Source organism: Urocitellus parryii, chromosome 4, assembly GCF_045843805.1.
Source record: "Urocitellus parryii isolate mUroPar1 chromosome 4, mUroPar1.hap1, whole genome shotgun sequence".
In the NCBI taxonomy this organism is placed as follows: domain Eukaryota; kingdom Metazoa; phylum Chordata; class Mammalia; order Rodentia; family Sciuridae; genus Urocitellus; species Urocitellus parryii.
The window spans coordinates 97,474,840-97,500,335 of NC_135534.1; the positions used below are offsets into that span (position 1 = coordinate 97,474,840).

Consider the following 25,496-nt stretch of genomic DNA (forward strand, 5'->3'; position numbering starts at 1 on the left):
CCAAAAATGCTAAAATGATCATGTAACTATCATATCAAGAAATGAAGGTATAGACATTCTTTATATGCTATAAAGGTAACATCTCTTTCTCTCACACACAAAGACACACATTTCCTCAGACATAACACCCCTCTAGGAAGATAGTATACCAGTGACATCTTACAATTTTAACACAAATCAGAGCCCACAGTTCAACTTAACAAAAAGTCAGTTAAAAAATTAGCATTCACATATTCTAAAGGAAAATGAAGTCTCAAAAATATTCCTTCATGATTGAGACTGTCTTAATGTATAATAAACATACAGCTTACACATTTCATGGTGTTGGAAACCAGTCATTGTAGGTGTAATAGTGAGGTAGTATTACTGTCCCCTTCCTGGGACTGATGTTTTTATATACTGCCCTTCCAGAAAGGTCATTTTCCTTTTAGTGATTAAAATTAATTACCAACAAATGTTTACTTTCTTTTATTAGACATCCTTTTTTTCTAAATCAACTCATGAAAGAACAAAACTTTTCAAGTTTTTGAGACAACTTATTTGTAGGTAGTGTTTCATCAATAACTTCTCCTAGGAACTAACTACACCTCTGTGAAGTGACTAGCAAAGAAAACCACCCAAAATTACAGGAGATGAAACACCAATCAATTTAGCTGTCAAAATGACTGTAATTAAGTAAGCAAATAACAAATATCCAATAATGTAATTAAATTGGGACTTTATTTTAAAAAACTTATCATCAGCTACACACTATACTATTAAATGTACTAATCCTTTTCATGATTTGTAGTCATCATCTACACAGTGATCAAACACTTCTTCACCCTGCCATAATTTTAAACACTACCAATGACCTGTATGATAGCAGAATTATGGCTATGGGAATGGCAGGATATGAGAAGGGCACACTGAGAAAATGTAAGAGAATGAAGAAATGTATATAGGTTAAACACAAAAAAGGCAAGGGAAAACTGAGTGCTCCATCTAAACACTTATTGAAAGGTTCACCATTATTTTAAATGCACAAAGTGATCAAGCCACACATACACATTTGTCAGTCATGATAATTAGTGTTGAATGTTCAACAGAAAAAGAAAAATGAAAACTGAAAAATGTAAAAGAATTGATGGAACATGGTTCTCCATCCCCTGGCCCAAACAAAAAAGAAAACCGAGCATGATATCACACTGCCTTAATGTTGAAGAGCTCTCCTTAAATTTGTCTTTCAGCCACCACAGTCAAACTGGTATAAGTGCTTTGGCAAGGTGGGATGCATTCCATCACATCTGCAAAGGCCTGCTTTTCTCTGTTGGTGGTTCAGCTTATGAAGAACATGTATGCAAAATAACAGCTCTCACATTGCTTCAAACTCATCAATACGCTGCTTTGTATTGCCTTGCCGAATTTGTCGAAGAGTCTTGTATTTATCACGGCCTGCTTTAACATTCTCAGCATGAAGAACGTCATTTTGTGTTTTCTTGGTTTCATCTCTGGCTTGGGCTAATTCTGAACTCAATGCCTACATTAAAAAAAAAAAAAAAAGACTATTAAAAAATGTATGGAAATGGTTTAAAGATGCAAAAATACATATATACCAAGTCTGACTTTTTAATATGTTAAAATTTCCACTGTGAAATCATTTTCTCTACTTTTTGTAATGGTGATGGTACTTGGGGAGGAATAATCAGGGCCTTTCATTTTCACACTTACAACCATGATATTTTTTTATTCTAAATTTCCTTAAATTTTAATTCAGATTATATAATACCTTAAAGGTAGTTTATTAAATAGTATAGTCAATGTACACTTTAAAAATATTTTTATTGGTCCATAATAGTGGAATTAATTGGGATATGCTTGTCAATGTGCACTTTACTCTTTAAAAACTATATTCATTTGATTTTCAACACAGCAATAGAATATTTTTTACCTTTTAAAATGGGTCAAGCTAACAAACTAGTTTATTATAATAGAGTCATACAAAGGAAGAAATAAAATAATTGGCCAAACAACCAATTATAAGACTGGCCACTAATAAGATTGCTAAAAATCTTAAGTTCTTTTCGATACATTCATCTAAGATAGAGAAAATATAAACTACATTTTACATGTACATAGAATTACAAATTACCTGAAGTTGTTTCTTTACGCGTTCATTTTTCTGTGTTTCCGTTACACGTTCTTCCTCACTTCTATGGTTCATTACCCCTTCATTTGATAATTCGGCACTAGCCTCAGCATTGTTCTCATCATGTTCATCATGTTCATTTTCTGTTGGAGGAATGACGGGTGGTGGTGGAGGGGGAGGGGGAGCAGACATCACAGTTTTCAACTCTTCTTTGGTCTTTTCCAAGTCTTCCTGGGCTGCAAAAGCCTAAACATTAAAAATAAATTCATGAGCAACTTACTTTGAAAAGTGGTAATTAAGAGAATCAAGTTATCTTGCCTTTCTAGCAAAAACTGTATCTCAGAGTAATGAAAATAGTCCTTACTGATGAACACTCTATTTTTACAGTATACCAGCAGGTAGAAGAGATAAAATTTTTAAAACATTATTTTACAAACCTCTAATAAAAAAATTTTAAAAGCCCTAATAAAATTTTTTAAATCCCTAATAAAATCATTAATTCTGGCAAGGATTATCCACTGCTCCTGAAATTATTATGCAAATGTTTGACTATTTTGTTTGCAGAGGGCTAATAGATTACATTTGAGCCACATGGGAGTAAAATGGAGGAATCTGTCATAACTCTAATCCAATGATCAATTAAAATCACTAATGGTGGGTTAACTAAATAGTAAGAACCTTTTGACATGAAACAACATAAAATACCCAATATCACCAATGATTTGATTGATTCTATTGTCCTGATTTGTCTAGAAAAGTCTTCTTTACACTGCTATCTTATATAATTATTAATAACACCCTCTTTTACTCACTTTTGTGATCTTCTTGCGTGCTATGTTATATGGAAGTCTCACCTATGAAATATTATACAAACAGCATTTAATTCCTCAAGCTTCTAGATCTAACTTTCAGTTATGGGAAATAGTGGGTATAAAAGGACAAGTTGGATGACACCAAGAGGAAGCAATTTCTTCAGGTTCCTTCTATAAATCAATATCAAAAACAAACGACTGTCCAACATTAAAAGAGCCTTAGAGCAAAAAAGTACTGCAGGCGTGCAAAGTCCTAATTGAACACTGGCACAGCAAATTACCTCTAAAAGATTTTTTGGGTAAATTGAAAAATTCTGTTTAGATGAGATAAAAATTCACTAAAATGAAATTACAGGTATGATAAGATCTCATTTCAAATATATAAATGGGTATGTGTGTGTATACACACACACACACACACACACACACACACACACACACACAGAGGAAAATATGCACTAATGCTTTATAATGTTGTCCTAATCTCTGGGAATGCAATTTCTTGTGTACATTTTCTAAGTTTCTACAGTTCAAAGGACTTGTATCTGCAATATGAGATTTTTAAAAGCTTATGTCTCTGAAGTTCATAAATCATCCCTAAATGGGAACTATAAAATTGTAATAATGAAGCAGTATAAGAAGATAAAACAGTTTTATTCCTTTTGTACTATTATATGTAAATTTATTTTATTTTTTTTTTTGGAGAGAGAGAAAATTTTTTAATATTTATTTTTTTAGTTTTCGGCAGACACAACATCTTTGTTTGTATGTGGTGCTGAGGATCGAACCCGGGCCGCACTCATGCCAGGCGAGCGCACTATCGCTTGAGCCACATCCCCAGCCCCTATATGTAAATTTAAATGTATCAAAACTTCCCAATGAAATTTAAACTGCTACAAAGAAAATTAAAGAAAAACATTTTCTATAATAATTACATTTTATTACAGAACATCATCAAATGTAACTGTTGAGAGCCATCCCTGGACTACATGTGGACTAAATCAGCATGGATGCCCACTGAATAGGAAAATCTGATATTTGGAAACTTCCAGTGACAATCTAGCTGATAAAATCGCCCAGATACATGTGAGTCCTATTCAGCTCTGCCAAGTCCTACATAGCACTGGAGATGGGGTGACCTGTTGTAGCCACACCACCTCAGAGATGGGTATAGCCTATCAAGATGCCAATCAACCTGTTGACTGCAAGACTCTACATCTGAAACCATATCCCTACCTTTGACATATCCCCTTAAATAAAACCAACAGAGCAATTTTCTTGTCAGTCAGCTCCAGTTCCTGTGTGGGCTGGACCTATCAGGAGCTCTGCATTTAAAACCATTTTTCTGACTTTGTCTTTTATTTCTTCACTATTTTCTCAGATGGCTTATCCCTCCTGGGCAAGAAAAATTACTCTGGTGAGTAATTCCTTTTGTACTTTATGATATATAACTGTATTTTGGGGTGTAAAAAATCATTATAGTTGTATTTAAGAGTTGATGTCTTCTAAAGTTTACATTAAACTCTCATATGTCCCACATTCAATTGAAGCTTGATTTTCACTTTTGACAATGATGGATTCCTCTACAAAGAACTCTCATTAGAAATCTCAGCATCACCATCTCTGTAACTCTCTAATTCTATTCAACATCCAAGAATTGGTTATCCTGCCCTTTTCAGTGCACCACAAAATGTCTCTTAACTCTCCATTTCTCTTTTTCTTCACTGCCACAACCTTTGGTCTTTACTTCTTTAAGTATCCAATATTCAATACATCCTTTATATTATTGTTGTTATTGTTATAAAATCATACCTGATCATGCTACAATTATGTTTTGAAATTTTGAGAGCCTGGTGTCTACAGACATTCCCCATGATTTCGTCTTAGCATGGCCATTTATTTAAAGCCTTCCACAATTCAACTATCCAATTTGCCAGGCACATCACCAACACTTCCAAATCTACGCTCTATGTTTTGGTCATTTATTGACTGTCCTCAAATTCATTATTTTTGCCTATACTTCCTATACTCATTCAATTCCCTTCTATCTAGAATGAACACCTCTTCAGTCACTAACTGTACTCAATCTTTTCTTTTCCCAAAATTTATTGCTCAATATCCAGCTTAAATGTATATGAGTTTCCCCAATAAACTGGCTCGTTCCTGGAAATTAATCACCTCTTCTGTGTTCCCAAAGTACTGAATATATGTTAATCTTATATTCATCTCTATTAAGTTAGTATATTGCTGACTTATTAGTGGATAAAGAATAGATTACTTTGTGTTGCCACTCAGTTGCTTCCTCTTCCTTTTTCTTTTTGGCTTCTTCTAGAAGGGCAATCTTGGCAGTAAATTCGGCAAGTTCTGCTGCCTATAATGAACAACATAATTACCAATACTAAAAAAAAAAAAAAAAAAAAAAGAAGAAGAAAATCCTAATATATTTTGAATAATCTGACATGTTCAGTCAAAAAATATTCAAGTACATTTTTCTGTTTTTAAAAAGGCAATATTTCTTGAAGATTCTAAGTGGCTTATTTATACTAAGTTCTTGAGATAATAAGCTAATGAGAGAAAACTAAGTGTTATTCTATAGAATGAGTTTTTATAGATGAGTAGTTAATCCTGATTTAGTAATAGGAACTTAAAATTTGTAACAGCTATTTTAAAAAAATTTTATCAGTAAACTTTCACTAAAGCCTACAAAAGAAAAATACTACATTGTTTATATAATGCTTTATAATTTAAATTAAGAGTACTTTGTCAAATAATCTCATCTGATTCCTCAACAACTCTCTTAAGTATATCATTCCCCTTTTCACAGGGAGGGACGGGGGGGGGGGGGGCTAAACAAGCCATAAAGGCAAATAGCAAGTAATTACCTGAACTAATACTTAAATCCATAGATATTTTAAGTGTTATGCCCCTCATTATTTGGAAGTCCATTAAACAACAACAAAAAAAAAATCTAATGAAATACGGCTCATAGTTATGTACAGACCAGAACACAGATCTAGAACAAAAGATGCCAGATGGCTTACTGCAGAGCCTGCCAAAAGTGTAAGCAAATGAGAATCTTATTGGCAGTAAAGGTATTTATTTGTTTTATTTCTAGGCTTTCTTTAAGACAGAAATAAGTTTTAGGTTTATTTTCACACTTCATTAAGTTCCCTATACCTTTGGTTTGCATTTCACAGGTATGGTTTTTAAAAAGTTCATGCCACGCATTTATTTAATTTTTTTCTTTTTCTCTAAGACCTAATATAATTCCTTACTAGCTGTTCCTGATTCTTCATCTGGTCAGCAGCTTGTTTTGCTATAGCAGACTTGGCCTCTTCAGCAGCTTGACGCTCCTTTTCTAGCCGTTCAGCTTCTTCTCTTGCTCGTTTTCGTTCCTGATCCAGTTCTAGAGCTTTTCGAGTCTGTTCTTCTAGTTCTGTCAAATACATGTGTTTCCATGCCCCCCAAATAATGATTAATTCCAATTATTCATTACCCAAAGAAACTAAAATAGTAACATGGAATCTCATGTGTTTAGTTTTAAAAATCAGTACATATATCAATACACACACACACACACACACACACACACACATATATATGTAAATATATATCAATCACATAGACTTCATTTTTATTTTAGTGAAATATTAATTTTTAGAAATCTATGATGCAATTCAAAAATGCAAAGACATGAAAATTGTTTTTAATTCAAGTTATGTCATGAGGCTAGAAGCACATACCTTTACTTTCTAAAAATCCTTTCACTTAAAGTTTGACCTTAAGGGGGATGAAATTTATTTTTTAAAAAAGTGGGGGTATAAAATTATACTGGTTGTAGAGCACCTGCATAGTAGGCACAAGGCCCTGGATTTGGGATCAGCAACATCTATTAGATAAGTAAACCCAAGGAATTTGATCTAATGTAAAAGTTCTTACATGAACTACAAATTATTGAAAATTGTGTTACTGGCATCCACAATTCCTAAGGCATGTGAAGAAAGCAAGTGCTATTTGGAGATGACTGACTGAAATTTTAATCTTGAACAGTGAAGAACACAAAATTTTCTTATCCCAGTGAGTTGAACAGGAAAGGAAAATACTGCTGACACAAAACCAGGAAGCTTTTAAATGATTTTAAAATTACTAACTTTAAACATTATTAACAATTCTTGTTGAATAAGTACATTGTATGAAAGAGATAACAGAATGCTATCTAAGAGAGTGCAATGGTCTAGAGAGAATCACTTTTCCTTACTGAATACATTAAAAAAGAGGAGAAGCTGAAAATCTATATGCCAGGAGGTTTGTGGTTTTGATCTATATTCCCCTGATGATTAGTGATGTTGAGCATTTCTGCATGTACCTGCTGGACATTTGTATGTTTTGTTTGAAAAATGTCTATATAGATCTACTGCTTATTTTAAAAATCTGGTTGTATTATTTGGAGTTTGTTATATCTATGTATCTACTTCTTGTCAAATGTATGTAATGTAAGAGCTTTTACCTACTGTTCTTAATTTTGTTGTTCATGGTCAGAATTAGCTTAAGTAACTGTAATTAAGACTTTGGAGTTATGAAATGAATGGAAAAGAAAAATTACTCTTCAGTTAGGTTCTAAATTCTTGATAAAGGAATATAAAAATTCTATGTGGCTATTTTGCTATAAAGATGAAAAGTGTACAACACTGGATGTTGTCACAGCTAAATTCTAGAATTACTCATTTTTTAAGCTTTTATTTTTGATACACAAAAACATAATGTTCAATTCGTGTACACTGCACATGGTACTGCACATAGTAAACACACCTATTTCTCTAAGCACAATTCTTTGTTAAAAGTTTTCAAAATCCTTTGTTCTAGCTTCTGAAATGTGCAGTTCATAACTGTTATCTATAAGTCACCATACTTTACAACAATAGCCCAGAGTTTTTTGCTCCAATCTAACTATAACTTAGTACCCACTGTTGGAACTTTCCTCATCCCTTCCTCCACACTGTATCTGACCTCTGGTAACTACCATTCTACTCACATCTATGAGATAAATGTTTTTTTATATTCTACATGAGCGAGATCATGTGGTACTTGTCTTTTTGTACCTGACTTATTTTATTTCACAAAATGAAACAGTTCCATTGATGTTGTTGCAAAAGACATGATTGTGCATGTTACATACCACATTTTCTTCTTCCATTAATCAGTTCATGAACACTTAGATAATCTTATTTCCGTTTCTCAGCTATTGTGAAGAGTCCAGCAATGTACATAGTAGGATAGATAGTTCTTTTACACACCGATTTCATTTCCTTCAAATATATTCCCAGTAGAATTGTTGGATCATCATCATCATAGTTCTATTTTTAATATTTATGAGAAAGCTTCATACTGTTTTCCATAACAGCTATATTAATTTACATTGCCATCAACAGTGTGCAAGGTGCCCTTTCCTCCATATCCATGTTACCACATGGTATCTTGAGTCTTTTTTATACCAGCCATTCTTATTGGAGGTGATACTTCATTGTGGTTTTGATCTGTATTCCCCTGATGATTAGAGATGTTGAGCATTTCTGCATGTACCTGTTGGCCATTTGTATTTTTTTTTAAATGTCTATTTAGATCTACTGCCTATTTTTAAAATCTGGTTATATTATTTGGAGTTTGTTATATATTCTATGTATCTACCTCTTGTCAAATGTATATGTTGTAAATATTGTCTCCCCTTCTGTATGTTGTCTGCATTCTGTTGAGTGTTGCTGTGCAGAAACTTTTCAATTTTATAAAATCCCATTTGTCTACTTTTGCTCATTTCCTGAACTTTTGGCATCTTGTCCATAAAGTCCTTGCCCATTCCAATGGATTGAAGTATTTCCCATTGGTTTTCTTCTTGAAATTTGCTTCGAGTGTTAGATTTAAGATTTTAATCCATTTTGGGTTGAGTTTTTAATCAGTGAGAAATGGAAGTCCAGTTTAATTCTGCATGTGGGTTCCAATATTCCCAACATTGTTTATTAAAAAGACTATCTCTAATTCGTATTTTTAGTACCTACATTGAAAATCAGTTAGCTGTAGATATGTGGGTTAACTTCTAGGCTATTCTACTTTAATGACAATACCATGCCATTTTGATTACTGCAAATCTGTAATGTTTTGAATTCAGATAGTGTAACGTCTCTTGTTCTTTTTTCTCACAGTAACCTTGGCTATTCAGGTGTGTAGGTGTGTAGGGGTGTGTGTGTGTGTGTTTCATATACATTTTAGAATTGTTTTTCCTAGTCCTGTGAAGTATACCACTGGTATTTTAATAGGAATTTCAATTAATCTGTAAATTGCTTTGGGTAGAATGAACACTTTAACAATATTGATTCTTCTATATTGTTAGAAGAATATAGAACATGGGATGTTTTTCCCATTAGTTTTGGTTCTCTTCAATTTCTTTATAATTTTTACTGTAGAAATAATTTCATCTCTTCGGTTAAATTTATTTCTAGGTATTTTATCTTTTGTAGCTATTATGAACAGGACTGCTTTCTTGATTTCTATTTCGGGTAATTCACTATTGGCATATAGCACATAGTGATGTGTGTGTGTGTGTGTGTGTGTGTGTGTGTATGTGTGTGTTGCTGGAGATTGAACCTAGGGCCTTGTGCATGTGAGGCAAGCACTCTACCAACTGAGCTATATCCCCAGTCCCAATGCTAGTGATTTTATATGTTAATTTTATATCATGCAACTTCAGTGAAATCATTAATTTTAATAGTTTTTGGTAGAGTCTTTGAGGTTTTCAATACAGGAGATTATGTCATCTGCAAATGGTGACAATTTGATTTCTTCTCATTCAATCTGGGTGCCCTGCATTTCCTTCTCTTTCCTAACTGCTCCAGCTAGGACTTCCAGCACTATCTTGAATAAAAATGTTAAAAAATGGGCATCCTTGTCTTGTATCAGATCTGAGAGAGAAAGCTTTTCCCCATACAATATATATTCACTGTTCGCTTAATATAAATGATCTTTATTTTGTTGAGGTATGTTCCTTATATATTTGTTCAGCATTTTTATTAGAAGCTATTAGAACGATGTTGAATTTTGTCAGATTCCTTTTCTCCCTCAATTGAGATAATGGTGTGGTTTTTGTCCTTCATTCTGTTGATGTGGTGTATCACTTTTACTGATTTGTGTATACTGGATCAGCCTTGCATCACTGGGATGAATCCTACTTGACTGTGCTAAATAATCTTTTAAATTTGCTATTGTATCTGGCTGGCAAAAATTCTGTTGAGGACTTTTGCATCTTTGTTCATCAAACTGCTCTGTAGTTTTCCTGTTTTTATTATGTCCTTCTCTGTTTTTTGGTATCAGAGTAATGTCCTCTTAGAATGTGTTTGGAAGAGTTCCTTCCTGTTTTGGAATAGCTTAAGGAGATTCAGATTAAATGTTTGATAAATTCAGCAGTGAAACCCTCTGGTCCTAGGATTTTCTTTGACGGAAAGTTTTTTATTAGTAATTCAATCTCATTTGTTACTGGTCTGATTAGGTTTTCTATTCATGATTCTGTCTTGAGAAGGTGTGTGTCTACGAATTTGTTCATTTTTCCTAAATTATCAAACATGCAGGTACATACTTTATAACAATCTCTAATGATTTTTGTATTTCTATGGTGTCAGTTGTAATGCTTCCATTTCTATCTCTGATTTGACTCTTCTGTCCTCAGTCTAGCTAAGGCTTGTCTATTTCATATTTTTGAAGAACCAGTTCTTTGTTTCATTGATCTTTTGTATTGATTTTTAGGCTTCATTTATTTCTGCTTTGATCATTACTGTTTCTTTCCTTTTAATAAGCTTGTGCTTAATTATTTTTCTAGTTCCATGAAATGCAGTGATAGGCTCTTTAAAATCTCTCCTTTTTTTGATGTGGGCATTGATTGCTATAAACTTCCTTTTTGGTACTACTTTTGCTGTATCTGATTGGTTTGGGTATGTTGTGTCTCTATTTTGACTTCGAGAAATTTTTAAAGTGGTGATGATGGTGGTGAAAGCCCAGAGGGGGCTTTCAGTTTCAAAGTGATGCTGGTTTTTGTTTTGGAGATGAGGGTGGTTACCGGGGACTAAACTCAGAGGCACGTGGCTACTGAACCATATCCCCAGACCTGTTCTGCATTTTATTTAGAGACAGGGTCTCACTGAGTTGCGTAGGGCCTTGCCATTGCTGAGGCCAGCTTTGAACTCGGGATTCTCATGTCTCACCCTCCTGAGCCACTGAGATTACAGGCATGTGCCACTGTGCCCAGGCCTCAAAGTAATCCTGTTTGAGACAGTGGCAGATTGCAAGCTACTGGTGTCTGCCTGAAGAAAACTGTGAGTGTGTTGGGCATTTCATGTTAGGATCAACACAATAATGAGTGCTGCCAGGCAATCTCCCACACACAGGTGAATCATTCAGCCTCCCCATGAAATGATCTTGGATCTAGCAATTTGGAGGCAGAAGACTTGGACAAGGAGAAAACAAAAATTCTTGAGACTTACTGGGTACAGGCAAGAAAGCACATATTGGTTGTCTTGTTACAGAAGATCACAAAACAACATCTCATTTTCAAAAAGGGGAAGAAGATAAGAAAATAATGAAGAATTGGAGTCTCAATATCAGCTAATATTTATCAGGAAACTATCAACACTGTGGACTTGGCTTCAATGAGATAGAAGATCATGATGGAGAAGGTGATGTGGCTGGAGACAATGATGATATTCACCTTATTTTGAAAGTCTAGATGATTCTGAAAGTGATTCAGAGTTAGAGAAAGAAGAATCTGAAGAACTTGAAGCTACTGGGCACCCTGATGAAATGGAAGATCCCCAAACAAAAAGATGCAAAAAAGCAATTATAAAATATTTGTTAAATCCAGTTTGTTAATTCCCACTTAGTCTTTGATTAAAAGTAAGCCTTCTTGTTATAATGCACAATGGAGGACTGATTATGGAATATTACAATTTTTGTAAAAAGTCCTTTTAAATAATTATAAAGCTGTTGCTTTCAAATGCCATTCAATACATTTATGGGCATGACTATTATTTTGTAAAGAGTAACACTTGTAGAAAATTATAAATACGATATTCAACTTCCTTTCGTATTAACATCACCAACCCTTTAACCTCACCTTTTACCCCTTCAGATGCATTGTGGAAGACATGTTGTGATAGCTATTTCATCTGGGTTTTTTTTTTCTTCATATTTTTCTTTTATAAAAATTTGATACTGTGATGTTTTCATGAAATATATTCCTTAATTAATTGTTAAAGTAGAATATTCATCAAGAATATTTCTGCTGCCAATCACAATCTAAATTATTGTTGGAAAAAGATTACATATTTCATTCACTCTTACTGATTCAGCTCTGCTCTTTTGGACCAAAACAACACAAGCACAAGTACATTAACCCATTAAGCTCCAGGATTCCAATTCTATATAGAATGATGGGACATAATAGATTAACACATATTAGAACAGAATAAAACTGTCACACATTTAGAATGTTGTAATTCCAGCCTTCATACAATTTGTATTACATTGCATGTTAGGATTTTGATAAAATTTGGCCAAGTTTTACATATGAAATTATTTTTCTGCTCATTTAGTTCTGACTATTTAGAAATATGTAAACCTGGATTTTTTTTTTTTTAAAGGAAATGTGACCAAAGTTCATTTTTCTCTTCAGGTCTAAATAAGACTAAGCAGTTTCCCATATTTGGTTGTGATACATTTATTTTCATTATCTAAAAAAGAGGAAGGGGTTTATTGAATAAGCAGAAATAAGAAATTGTCTTTATTCCAGTGTGGTTATTTGATTATCGTATTACTAAAAAGAAGTATTACCTTCTAATTTTATTGCTTCTGTTGAAGATTAGAATCATGTTTTTATGTGAATGATTTTTATAATTGATTAACACATTTGCATTATGGGCTAGTCAGTGGATCTCTGAATAATTGTTTCCAAAATCTGAATGTTTCCAAGTAACAGGTTCAAAGATGAGAATCAAACCTGTTTGTGAGCCAAACTATTATTTATCTAGATACTTAAGTATATGTTTGATGCACTGGACCTTTTTACCCCCAAGTACTCTTATCATTTTGCAATTTTCAATTTGTTAAGAGTACAGCAACTAAAACAGGTGATTTCTGGCTACAGATTATGTCTTGCATTACTTTTCATATATCTGGCCCCCAAAATTTATTTATTATTTTGTTTTTGCTTTTTTAACTTTTCACATTGTTTTAAAACAGGTTCTACCCTATATATATATATTTAAAATAATGAGTCTGCCAGGAATGGTGGTGCATGCCTGTGATCCCAGCAGCTCAGGAGGAAGAGACAGGAGGATCAAAAGTTCAAGAACAGCCTCGGCAATTCAGCGAGATACTGTCTCAAAAAATAAAAAGGGCTGGAGATGTGACTCAGTGGTTAAGTGCCATGGGTTCAACCACCAATATCCCCCAAAATAAACATTATAAAAGACAATGTGTAAAACATTTAACAGATACATGGTTTACAGAAATTTAGCTTTATTCCACTCAAAGCATTTTAGCTCTACCATTGATTTTCAAATATCTAGCCTGTAGAACTGCACATTGAAGTTGATTTAAATAGAAAGTGAGGGCTTATATTTAAGAATGTAAGAGGGAGAGAGACCAGTGTTATGTTTCAAAAAGTATTTTCATCATTTCATGGTTTAAATATGCTGGGTTGCTTATGAGCCTTGATTCTGATACATAAACACAAGCATGTTCTGAACTAACTACACTGGCAAAAATTATTTTTTAATTTCTTTTTTGAGTTCTTCAATGTATTTATATAGTTTCCAAAGATTTTTCTGTTATTTTTAGATTTATTGCATTGTGATCAGAAAAGACACTCAATATGATTTCATTTTTTAAAAAATTTGCTGCAACTTGTTTTGTGAACTGCCATATGATCTATCCTGAAAAATGTTCCATATGCTAATAAGAAAGTTTTGCATTCTCTAACTATTGGATAGCATGTTCTGTTAGGTCTCTTTGGTACTGGGTGCAATTTAACCGTTTCTTTGTTGATTTTCGGTCTGGATGATTTGTCCAATGTTAAAGTCCCTAGCTATGGATTGTATTGGTTTGACCTTTAGGTCTGTTAATAGTTGCTTTATTTGAGTGTTATAATATTGGATATATATACATATATACACACACATATATATTTTTAAAGAATTATTTGCTCTTGTTGAATTGACACCTTAATCATTATGTAATAACCCTCATTGTCTCTTTTTATTGGTTTTGATTTGAAGTCATTTTATCTGATATTAGTATGGCTACTCCTGCTTTCTTTTGGTGTCCATTTGCATGAAATAGCTCATTCCTCTCCTTGTTCCTGTTTTTAAAGCAAATATTTTGTTTTTCTCTATTCAGAATAATGTTTGCCTTGGGTTTGTCATATATAGCCTGTACAATGTTGAGGTAAGTGCCTTCTATTCCTAGTTTTTCTACTGTTTTAAACATCAGTGAGTACTGAACTTTGTCAAATGCTTTTTCTGCATCTAATGAGATAATAATGTGATTCTTGTCTGTAGTTTTATTGTGGTGAAGTACATTTAGTGATTGTATCTCTGGGCTGATAACCAATTGATTATGGTACTCTTTTAAAAAAATATTTATTTTTTAGTTTTAGGTGGATAAAATCTTTTTATTTTATTTTTATGTGGTGCTGAGGATCGAACCCAGTGCCTCACATGTGCTAGGAGAGCACTCTACCACTTGAGCCACAACCCCAGCCTGGTACACTATCTTTTAAATGTGTTTTTTCAGGTAATTTGTCAATATTTTATTAATAATTTTCATATCTATGTTCATCTTTTCATTCATTAACTGATGAACATTTGTGTTGTTTCCCCTGTTCTACTAACTATTGTAAATAATGTTAATATATGTGTATATGGTTTTTGTGTTGTAAGATTTCATTTCTTTTGGGTACAAACTTAAGGAGAGAAATTCCTAGACTATATTAACTCTTTCGGTTTTGAGGACTGCCACAGTAGTTACAAAAGTGGCTATACTATATTATATTCCAATCAGCAATGTATGATGATTACTCTACATTCTCATCAATGTTTTTTTGTTGTTGTTGCTGTGTTTGTTTTTTTTGGTACCTGGGATTGCATGCAAGGGCACTCTCAACCCCTGAGCCACATCCCCAACCCTATTTAGTCCTTCTTTTTTTTTTTCTTTTTTTTTAAGAGACAGGGTCTCACTAGGTTGTTTAGCTCCTCTCTATTGCTGAGGCTGGCTTTGAATTCATGAACCTCCTGTCTCAGATTCTCAAGTCACTGAGATTACAGGCGTGAGCCACTGAACCCTGTGTTCAACATTTCTTAATATTTGTTTTCTGGATTGTAATCACTCTACAAATTTGAAATGGTGTCTCACAGTTTTGATTTACACTTTCCTTTTCTAAGGCAATGTTTCATCAAGGATCACTTTTTTTTTTTAAACCTTAGAAAAGAATACTACTTTAAAGCAAAGCAAGTAAGTTTTGTTAGCAAGGACCTAAGCAATTTAGTGAGGCCCTGTCTCTAAATAAAATATAAAATAGGGCTGGGGGTGCTGAAGTTTTGGCTCAGTGGTAGACCGCTCGCCTAGCATGCATGAGGCATGCACCACATTAAAAATAAAATAAATAAATATATAAAATAAAATAAAAATAAGGATATAAAAAAAAATAGGGCTGGGGAATGTGGCTCAGTGGTAGAGTAAGTGTCCATGAGTTCAATCCCTGATTATTCCCTGCCCCCACAAAAAAAAAAAAGTATCTGTACAACACCTAAGGAATCTATCAGAAAAGTGCTTTGATTTTTTTAATATATGAATTTAGGAACCTAAGGAAACCAAGAGGTTGAAATGACTTCCTTATGATCATATTATAAGTTAACAACAGAATTAAACTTTGCTCCTAATTGTAAACAATGTATATCCAAAGTGAATATCACCCTGCCTACCCACAACTACTCCTTTTCATCACATCATGCTTACTTCCCTCCTGGCACTTAAAACTATACAAAAATGATTTTACCATTTCATCCTCTTCTTTCAGTAACAAATAGACTCCATTAGAGCAAGGACCTTTCCTGTTCAGTACTATATCCTAATGCCTAGAACCGTGTATAATACACGCAAGGGATTTAAAAAGTATCCAGACCAAATGCAATCATTACATGTCAACTCTTTTCTATAGTTTGTCTTACTGAAGAAGAAAAATTCACCTTGATATTTGCTTGAACAGTAACTGAATTCAGGTCTGGCTGTATTATATTCAAATATCATTTGCCATTATATCCTCAAAATAATTAAAAATGATAAATAATTTTTAAAATGTTACATGTGGAACAATGCTTCTATTTAATGATTCATCTAAAATAATAACATCAATAAAAACAAAAAGAAATAATGAAATATAAAGTTTCTTCTCACACACAAAAAAATCACAGGTCAATTTACTAAATACCATGACTTAGAGATGGCCAAATTTACTGCATTTGAATGAGATTTTAATATAAATTACAAGACAATCACGTGGATTTTAGGACAGCCTGGAAAAGCTTCATTAGAAAAACAAAAACCAAATTGGGTGTCTTTTGCTTTAAGATGACTGATTTGAAATTGTCTTGACAGGATGTTCTATATTCTTTATGTTCTATCTCGCTTATATTCTTCAGTGCTTCTTTGTTTTTTTTTTTCATATATAAATTAATACTTTTATTATACATCCTAAATAAATGAGTTTGAAATATTTAGTAGTTCTCTCAAAAAAGGTGTTATGTAAATAAAAAAAGTGCTGGTTTAATCTTTCAAATCAGACAGGTACAATAAATGTTTATAAACTTTCCATTTTTAACATCTTTTAGTACACTGCACACTGTTTTTCCTTTTGCAGTGCTATGGATTGAACCCAGGGCCTCCATGCATGCTAGGCAGATGCTCTACTGCTCAGCTATACCCCTGAGCTGTGGTCTGCAAACAAATACTTTACTACTTTGGGGCTTCGAATAATTTAGTTTCCAGGTCTTCTGTAACTCTGAGAAATAATGTTTCTACTGGTTAGAATAAAACCCTATTTTTTTCTATTAATATTTCCAATTCTCTTGGAATTGGAATGATTAATCATCCTGAGTTATCTTTGTGACTCTCCGCTCTATCTCCTTGCAAATTATTCTACATACTCCTGAAAAGCATTTCCTTCCAATAGGAGGCTGCTATAAGGAATGAAAATAAGCCTTATATAAGACTACTGGTTATTTCCAGTAGAACTCAATGGCTACTAGTTGTTAGGAAAGCAAGTTATTAAATTTGGTTTTATAAATAGTATAGATTTCATGTTCGCCTCTGAAATCCTACTGTTTAGGAAGGAGTAAAACATTGGATTGTGCTCAATATCTTTTTTCTTTTGCTCTTTCTACTATTTGCTGTATGAAAGTAGTAATTCTACAATTACTTAATATAAATTACATAGCAAAAAAACCTTGTATCATTTCCATATTGTAGTATTTTGGTTACATGCTGCCTAGGAAGTAAGTTAAGTTCTTCCAAAACTTGTACTACCAAAAACAGATAACACATCTTACATGTATGGTGGATTTTTCTTTTGTTGTTGTTGTTGTTGCTAATGTAGTTTTGGGGATTTGGAACCAGGGTCTCACACATAGCAAGGCAAGTGCTCTTATCACTGAGCTATATCCACAATGTGTGCTGTGTTTTCTAACACACTAAAATCTTTTTTTAGGAGTGAGTTCTAAAAGTGTATATACTCAGAACAGCTGAAAATGCTTTGAAGCACTGCATAAATGCTTTTGTTTAAAGGAGTGAACATATGGTTTTACTTATGGAACCCTGAACAGTTATTGTTATAAATTAATAGTTACTTACTATAGTAAATAGCTATTCATCTGTAACACATGAAAAATATTTGTGATTAAGTATATTAAAGAGAACATGAGCACTGTAGAACTCAATGTGCCTTTAGTTAAAATGTCTTTATGATCCAATTCCCATAAGCATTGTCAATTAAATGTAACTGTCCTAAATAACATAAAAAACATATAAAAACAGTCAGGAAATACTCCTGTTAGTAAAGTAATAATTTTGAATACAGCATTAAAAAGAAACTTACCTTTTTGGGCTTTCAATGTCTGTTCTTCAATTTGCCTTAGACGTTCCATTAGTTCTTCCTTTTCACGTTCTATTCTTTCTTTTTCTTTTTCTGCTATTTCTCTTTTCTTCTTTTCATTCTCTAACTGTGCCCTTAGAAGGAATTGCAATTCCCATGTTATAAATCAGTAGAAATAGTGTGAAACCTAATGTTGAACATATAAGAAACTACAGCATAAGTATTTAAAAATTTTTCATTATATTAACTTATCTTCAAATATGGTATGGTTAAAAATATCGGCCTGTGCTGTTACACACACTCATGCCCATTCATATATACATGTGCTGGATTTCAGTGTACTTCTTATTGTCAGATCATAATAAAGATGATCAATGACCATTATGAAAAACATTAAAGGCTTTAGACATCATAGGAGGATTCTTAACTACAAAACTGCTAGAAAGTATTGTGTATAAATCATGTTTTGTTTTGTTTTGTTTTGTTTTTGTGTGGTGCTGGAGGATAGAACCCAGGGCCTTGTGAATGGAAGGCAAGCACTCTACCAACTGAGCTATATCCCCAGCCCATAAATCATGTCTTTAAGGCAGGTTTGAGTCAGGGAAAAAGATTAGGAGTTACCATCTTCATTGGGTGAATTCTGGCAAGCTACATCAGCATCATGGAGTTTATTTTGCTCAGTTGCCATACCCCAAGAAAATGCCTTCTTTAGCATAAGCCCTTCTTAAACTGGGGAGGCTATTTTTAAAATAATTAATTATAAATCAATTAATGCAAGTTTAATTTCTGGGGTAGTACCCATATATGCCTACATTCAAGATGATAAATCAGTTTTATTTCCTTTGACAATGCCATTAGAATGATACTAGGTGTCTAATGCTGTAAAAAAAGATCATCATCAGAGCTTGTTGGTGGGAAAGCACGCCTTAATTGTTTAATTGCATCTGTCATGGTCTGATGAGACATTCTTTAAAATACGGCCAAATTCATTCATCAAATATCCATGAAGAGCCTACTCTGGGTCAGACTCCATGCTGAAGACCAAAAACAAAAGGATGAATAAAAGTCAGATGAGAAATTATATCTTAACAAGTTCCATCAATATTCAAATCATTATTTCAATGAGAATAATTTTCTTTTTGTTAATTAAAAAACAAATGATTTCATCTGTAACATTTTTTAATGTTCCACAAAAAGTCATCACTGCCATCTAGTGTCAATTCTTGAATATCACACACAAAACCACATTTCTCAGCAAAGTCTTACTATTAAAGTATTCTTCCTTTAAACTACAAACATACATTTTGAAATTCCTACAGATTCCAAATATCGTGTACCCCCAAGAGAAAGAGTCCAACTTGGGAGCAGATAGTATTGTCCCAAGTCAGTCAGGGGCAAGGCAGGCAATGATGGTGATCAGGCATAATAAGAGTTAACTGCACAGTTGCCATACCCCAGTTGCCATACCCCAAGTTACACCAAGCCAACTCATGAAGTTGAAGAGTCACTAGAACCCCTGCTGGCTTAATAAATCCTCATACCACTTAGGAACTAAGGGCCTGAGGCTCATTCAGGCAAGGGGAACTCCACTTTAGTTTTGGGGTCCCTACAGGTACTTTCTCAAAACCTAGGAGAAAGAATCAATAACTATACTCCAGGACTTGTGTTCACTCTACAGAACATTCATTTCTATGAAGCATATAACAGGCAAAGAAATTCAAAGAGATAGGGGTTACTACCCTTCTAGACGTCTGAATGATGGAGGCTTAAGGGCATATTTAAGCTTCCTAATTTCCTTGAGGAAAAGAAGAGTGTGGATGCAGCCCATTCCTAGAGAAAAGAAGAGTGTGATGCTGCCCAACTCTAGAGGCTGCTGCCCTTTCTGTGATCCTCAGACAGCAGAAGTATCAAGCTTTCCGTGAAAACAAAGGCATAGCAATTTTCAAATAACTGCTAATATGGGCAAGAACTACTCATGTTTGTCCTCTTCCTGAGGATGTCCACTGCTTACCCCAACCACTTGCCAGCCTCTGCACAGTCATGTCTGCTGCTACCACAAGTCCCCAAGACAGTTCTCTTCTTTCCTCCTCTAGGCCCTACAACATTGCTTGAGGACTCACAGTGCAAATACCATCTCAAGATCTGAAAGCTACAATTATATTTCATCCATCAAAATCTTTCAGGTCCAGCTCTCTCATTTAGAGTCCCTTCTGGGGAAAAGTGCTGGTTTTATTTAGCTTTTCCCTACTGATGTTTCATTTGTTCTTTAGGGATGAAGGTGAAAGAGACAAGGAAGCAAATAAAAAGGACTGTACCTGGCTATAAGTAAAGTAGGGGTAAGTATCATCTTCCTACTGAAAAACAAAATAACTGTGCAACACAAGCACACATTTAATCCAATTATAAAACATTAAACATTCTAATTTACTCTGCACTCTTGTGAGGTTCATTTCTCACATCTTATCTCTCCTGATTACCAGCTAACACTTCAAGACACCTAGTTTTTGAAGGCCTGTCTCCCTTATAAATAACTGGGAAATTTTGCTTCTGTGCTGCACACCATTTACTAGGGAGAATTAACTTGATCCACTCACTGGTCCCTTAACATAGCATGCATTTTCTTATCTTCACACATGTATTTATTCACATCTTCTCTATTCTCTAACCTTTAAGACCCCACCTTCTCTACAAAACTTCTTGTGATTACTCCAAATATGGATGTAGATATTTTATTCAGAGTTTGGCTTGAAAATATTCATTTTGACCCAGTTCTATTTCAAGGTCATAAATAACATTAGTAAACTATGTATTAACATATAAAAATAAATTATTTTAGAATATTTTTCAAAGCTTATGAAATGGGCCCATTAACATTTTTCCTAAATGAATATTAAATTTACATTCAACTTAGAATATATTAAAATATTAAGAATTACTATAACAGCTCCTATTTAAGAAACACCAAATACTTTGCTAAATGCCTATATATAGGTGTCATTATTTCTTTAAAAAACCTTTGAAGGTAAGATTATTACTTTCCTAATAAAAGCAAGGGAACACAGGCTCAAAAAAGTCTTATTAAACAAGAATTAGAAGAGGATTCAAACCAAGATCTATTTTGTTTCAAAGCCTATGCTCTTTTTATGACACCAGCTATGTTCTCATGACATAAGCAGCCAGCCATGACACAGAAGCTTCCACAGCTAACTTACAACTGGCATATGGATATCTGATTCCAAATTGTAAAGGTTTTCAGTTTTTAAATTTAGTAACCATCTTAGCTATAGAAAATTATGTTCAGGTATGACAGAATGAGTCATTCAATTTGGACATAAATAACAAGACCATTTTCATTGCCAATAAAAGAATTATGGGGAAAATATTCAGCCACAAAAACAAAGATATTGTAGGGAAAGAGGTCTACTGGCTGCCCTTTCCCATCTACTGTTTTTGCCCAAGTGATTCTAGCAGCACAGGCAGCACACCTCTGAGCATTCCCCAAAGTTATGTCTGCTGGCTACTTTACCAGTGGGCTTGACCAAAATTGTTTCCACATATACAGCTGCCATTTCTCTCTCCCTGTAAAGCAGGGAATAAATGAAGATACAGCATGCCATTTCTGAAAGTCTGTCAATCCTTAGATGACTAGAATAATAAAGTTATAAACTCTCACTGTGCATAAAGCAGTCAATAAACAATTACTGATGAAAAGCTATAAAATGTATTCCAAAAAGGAAACATGAATTACAATGCCAAAAAAGAAACTTAAGTGTTCCACTTCCTTCTAGGTTTTAGAGTAACTATCACCAAATGATACTAATAAGATTCCATATAGCCCACTTCTATGTGCTGAGGAATAAGGTAAATAATAGGACAGCAGAACAACTAGACATCATATGGAGGGGTGACTATAAGATACAGGAACTGCACATAAAGTAACTTTTCACTTAATCCAGCATAGAAGACTTTGAAGAGAGAAGAGAGTAAAAGTTTTATGATGATTTTTTAAAATATAAGAATATATAAAGAACTTTTTAAAAAGTAAGACTAGAACCACAATGTAATCCAAAGGCACATGACAGCAGGAAAAAAGGACAAAGCCCAAAGTAACAATACAATTTAGTATCCTTGTTAATGGAATCAGGAATTATTAAGGTCCATGTCCACACAAAATCTAACAAAGTCAGATTCTGTAGGGCATACAATTTGAGTTAATATTATAAAATAAGTAAAAATAATAAAACATCTGAATTACTTACAACATTTTTAAAAAATTATTAAATACAAATACCAGAACTATAATAGCACAGTGACATCTGGAAGAGGGGCCATTTAATTACTAGACACAAACTATATTATGTCCAATGTTTAAAATGTATGTCTAGGTTTCCTCAATTTTGGGTTTTTGATTTTCTTAAGACCTCTATTTCTTAGATGATCACATTGTTCCATAAAGATTTCCACAATAAAGAGTTAGCTTCAGTTTGGCCTCCAAATTTTTTCAAATAAAATATACAGTTTAAATCTAGAATCAGATATGGGAATTATGTTGCTGGAAAGAGTAATGTAGTTCTAGGTTCAATAAGGGTTTTATTCATAGGAAAGGCAGCAGAATACAACAGACACTAGTATGGTAATATGTAAATCAGTGGATGTGTAACCGATGTGATTCTGCAATCTGTATACGGGGTAAAAATGGGAGTTCATAACCCACTTGAATCAAAATGTGAAATATGATATATCAAGAACTATGTAATGTTTTGAACAACCAACAATAAAAATTATTAAAAAAATAAAAATAAAAAAACAAAACAAAAAAATAAGGGTTTTATTCAATATTTCTCAGTTTTAATGTACATTTAATAGTATCTTTCAAGACTAAGAGAAACAGTCAAAAAGATCAGGGTCTTTGGTAGGAATTACTGGTGTTTTTCTACTCAACAATAACTTGAGTTCTATGATGTTACTAACATTATTTCAAAGTTAAATGTTGAGCACATTCTTACCCTTAAAAACTTAAGAAATATGTCAAAAGCAAAACACATTTGAAAATTTTTAAACTATTCTGCACCAAACAATATAGGTGAAAAGCATGACTGATTAAAAAAAAATAAAAATACACATCTTTGAAGTCATGAAAAGCTATTTTCCAAGAAATATTTGTCACATATTTTACCTTGAAAATTATACATATTCATTTTTAAAAAGGACAATGTGAGGGGCTGGGGCTGTGGCTCAGTGGTAGAGCACTTGCCTAGCATGTGTGAGGCCCTGGGTTCTATCCTCAGCACCACATAAGAATGAAATAAAGATAATGTGTCCAACTAAAAAATATTAAATATTAAAAAAAGGTTTAAAAAAATAAAAATAAAAAGGACAATGTGATAATGCTATTTTAATACAATGAAATAATATAAAAATCTAAAATTAGAGTATAGTAATAAAACTGAGCAGTCTTAAGTTTTAGATAGTTTATTGTACCAATTAAAAATGAAAGGCTATAAATTCATACCTTTCCAACTGCTTCTGATGTTTCTCCTCCCTAGCCTGAGCTTTCATCTGTTGTACTTCAATAGTATCAGGCTTTCTTCGTCGCATGTACAGTTCATGGTTTCCCATACATAAGGCCAAAATCCGCTTATTGATTCTTAGACGCGGTGCATAAAAAACAAAATCCTGAACATAAAATATTCTGATTTAAAACCTTTCTGAAAGATAGTGTCTTTCATATCTATTAAATTTCAACATGAGGTATGAATTCTAATGTCAATATATATACATAGTTTAGAAATCATTAAATTTCCTAATTCCTAATTACTAGTTCCTTACCTCTGCATGCCTAACCAGTTTTATACAGAGATTAATATCTTATTCTCTCATTACTTTAAATGTCATTCTTTTTTCTTTTCCAAATAACTATGACCACCTGTTCCTTACCACCATTGAAGAGGAGATTATTTTGTTTAGCTTTTCACAATTAATGTCAAAATCAGTCCTTGTTTGTGGCTTTCAACCTAGAAATGTCCTCCATATCTTTTTGTTTTCAATAACTAGCAGAGATAGAATGCTAGAGTATCCCTGACATTAGCTAAATGTTAAAAATCTGTTTAAAGATCCAAGGCTCCAAGCGAAAGAAAAAAAAATTTATAATATAAAACTCTATAAACAGAGTTAACTATCTCTACTATATTCCAGTCACCAAATAATTTTTAAATTGTTTCTTAAAAATGGTGAAACATTTGTTACTTTACCACTGGGAAAGTTAAAACTAAAAAAAAAGAGAATGTACCTCAAAAGCAATTCAATAAATGATTAATGCCATTCTTCAAGTGACATCATAGGGAAGTAGCAGAAATTTAAAGAGTTAAAACATAAATTTACTTACAGGTGCCTTTTTGTCGATTGGCTTTATAACAAATTTTTTGTCATTAAATGAAATATTTCTGATTTCACTCCAGGGAAAGCCAATTTTAGGTGTTAACCTTAAAAAGTAAGAGCATCCCTTTAATTAAAGGCAGGAAACAACAGAAAAAGTTAATCAATTCTTGGGGGGCGTTTGGCAATCTTAAAGAGTTATGTTTTCAAAATGTTTTTTTAATAGAAATTTGACGTATTGAATCACATAATAACCTCTCAGAGTTTATAAATGTGTCATGAACCTTTAAAGCATTATTTTCCTAAAATTACGTAGGAAAAAATATCTGGTAATCAGAGTATAGAAATAAGTCTCTTGGAGTCTATATTATTTTAGATTTTTATTCCGTTTTTAAGCTACTACAACTTTCAGTTAAATATGTTTAAGAAAGAAAGGGCAAAAATTGGATTATGAACATCATGTGGAATATGAACATCAATTACTACCTTCTTGTTAAATGTTTAGATATATAAGTATATTAAAAACATTGGATTTTCAGTATACTTGGAAAGAATTAATGTAATGGTATATGAATTATATCTCAATTTTAAAAACTCTAAAGTGTTCACAAATGGCTGGATAAGTGGTAGAACTAAAATTCAAACTCTATATGACAGTTGTCCCTTTTTATCACCCTACATATAAAAATACAGGGAATCTGATTAGAGTAAGTAATTTTGTTTCTGCTTTTTCATATATTTTACTTTTTCAGACTATCAATCAAATCACATAAGTGAGAAATGACTGACTCTTACACTAGCCAAGAAGTCATCCAGGCTACTCATAACTAAGAATTTCTAGCTATTTGTACTACCTTTAATACTTAAGCAGATAGATACTACAGCATAGCAAATTGTTTTTTTCTACATAAAACATTCTTTACACAATATGCATGTGTTATTCTAGCCTCTAATGCCCACTAAATCAAAGTAAGCTGCTTGAAAAGGAAGTGACAGAAAC

General features: G+C 33.0%; 1 protein-coding gene and 1 pseudogene across 1 annotated transcript in view; one reads left to right on the forward strand and one right to left on the reverse strand.

Moving 5' to 3' along the window:
- Rdx (radixin) overlaps nt 1-25,496 on the reverse strand; it is an 82,408-nt gene that overhangs the window by 18,749 nt on the left and 38,163 nt on the right. Inside the window, exons 8-14 of the mRNA XM_026392610.2 lie at nt 24,507-24,603; nt 23,634-23,797; nt 18,125-18,255; nt 6,216-6,376; nt 5,219-5,311; nt 2,132-2,374; nt 1,359-1,519 (exon numbers count right to left, since the gene is read on the reverse strand). Coding sequence (XP_026248395.2) covers nt 1,359-1,519; nt 2,132-2,374; nt 5,219-5,311; nt 6,216-6,376; nt 18,125-18,255; nt 23,634-23,797; nt 24,507-24,603 — 1,050 coding nt within the window. The remainder of the gene's footprint in view (nt 1-1,358; nt 1,520-2,131; nt 2,375-5,218; nt 5,312-6,215; nt 6,377-18,124; nt 18,256-23,633; nt 23,798-24,506; nt 24,604-25,496) is intronic.
- Nucleotides 11,256-11,858, forward strand: LOC144254689 (small acidic protein pseudogene; annotated as a pseudogene).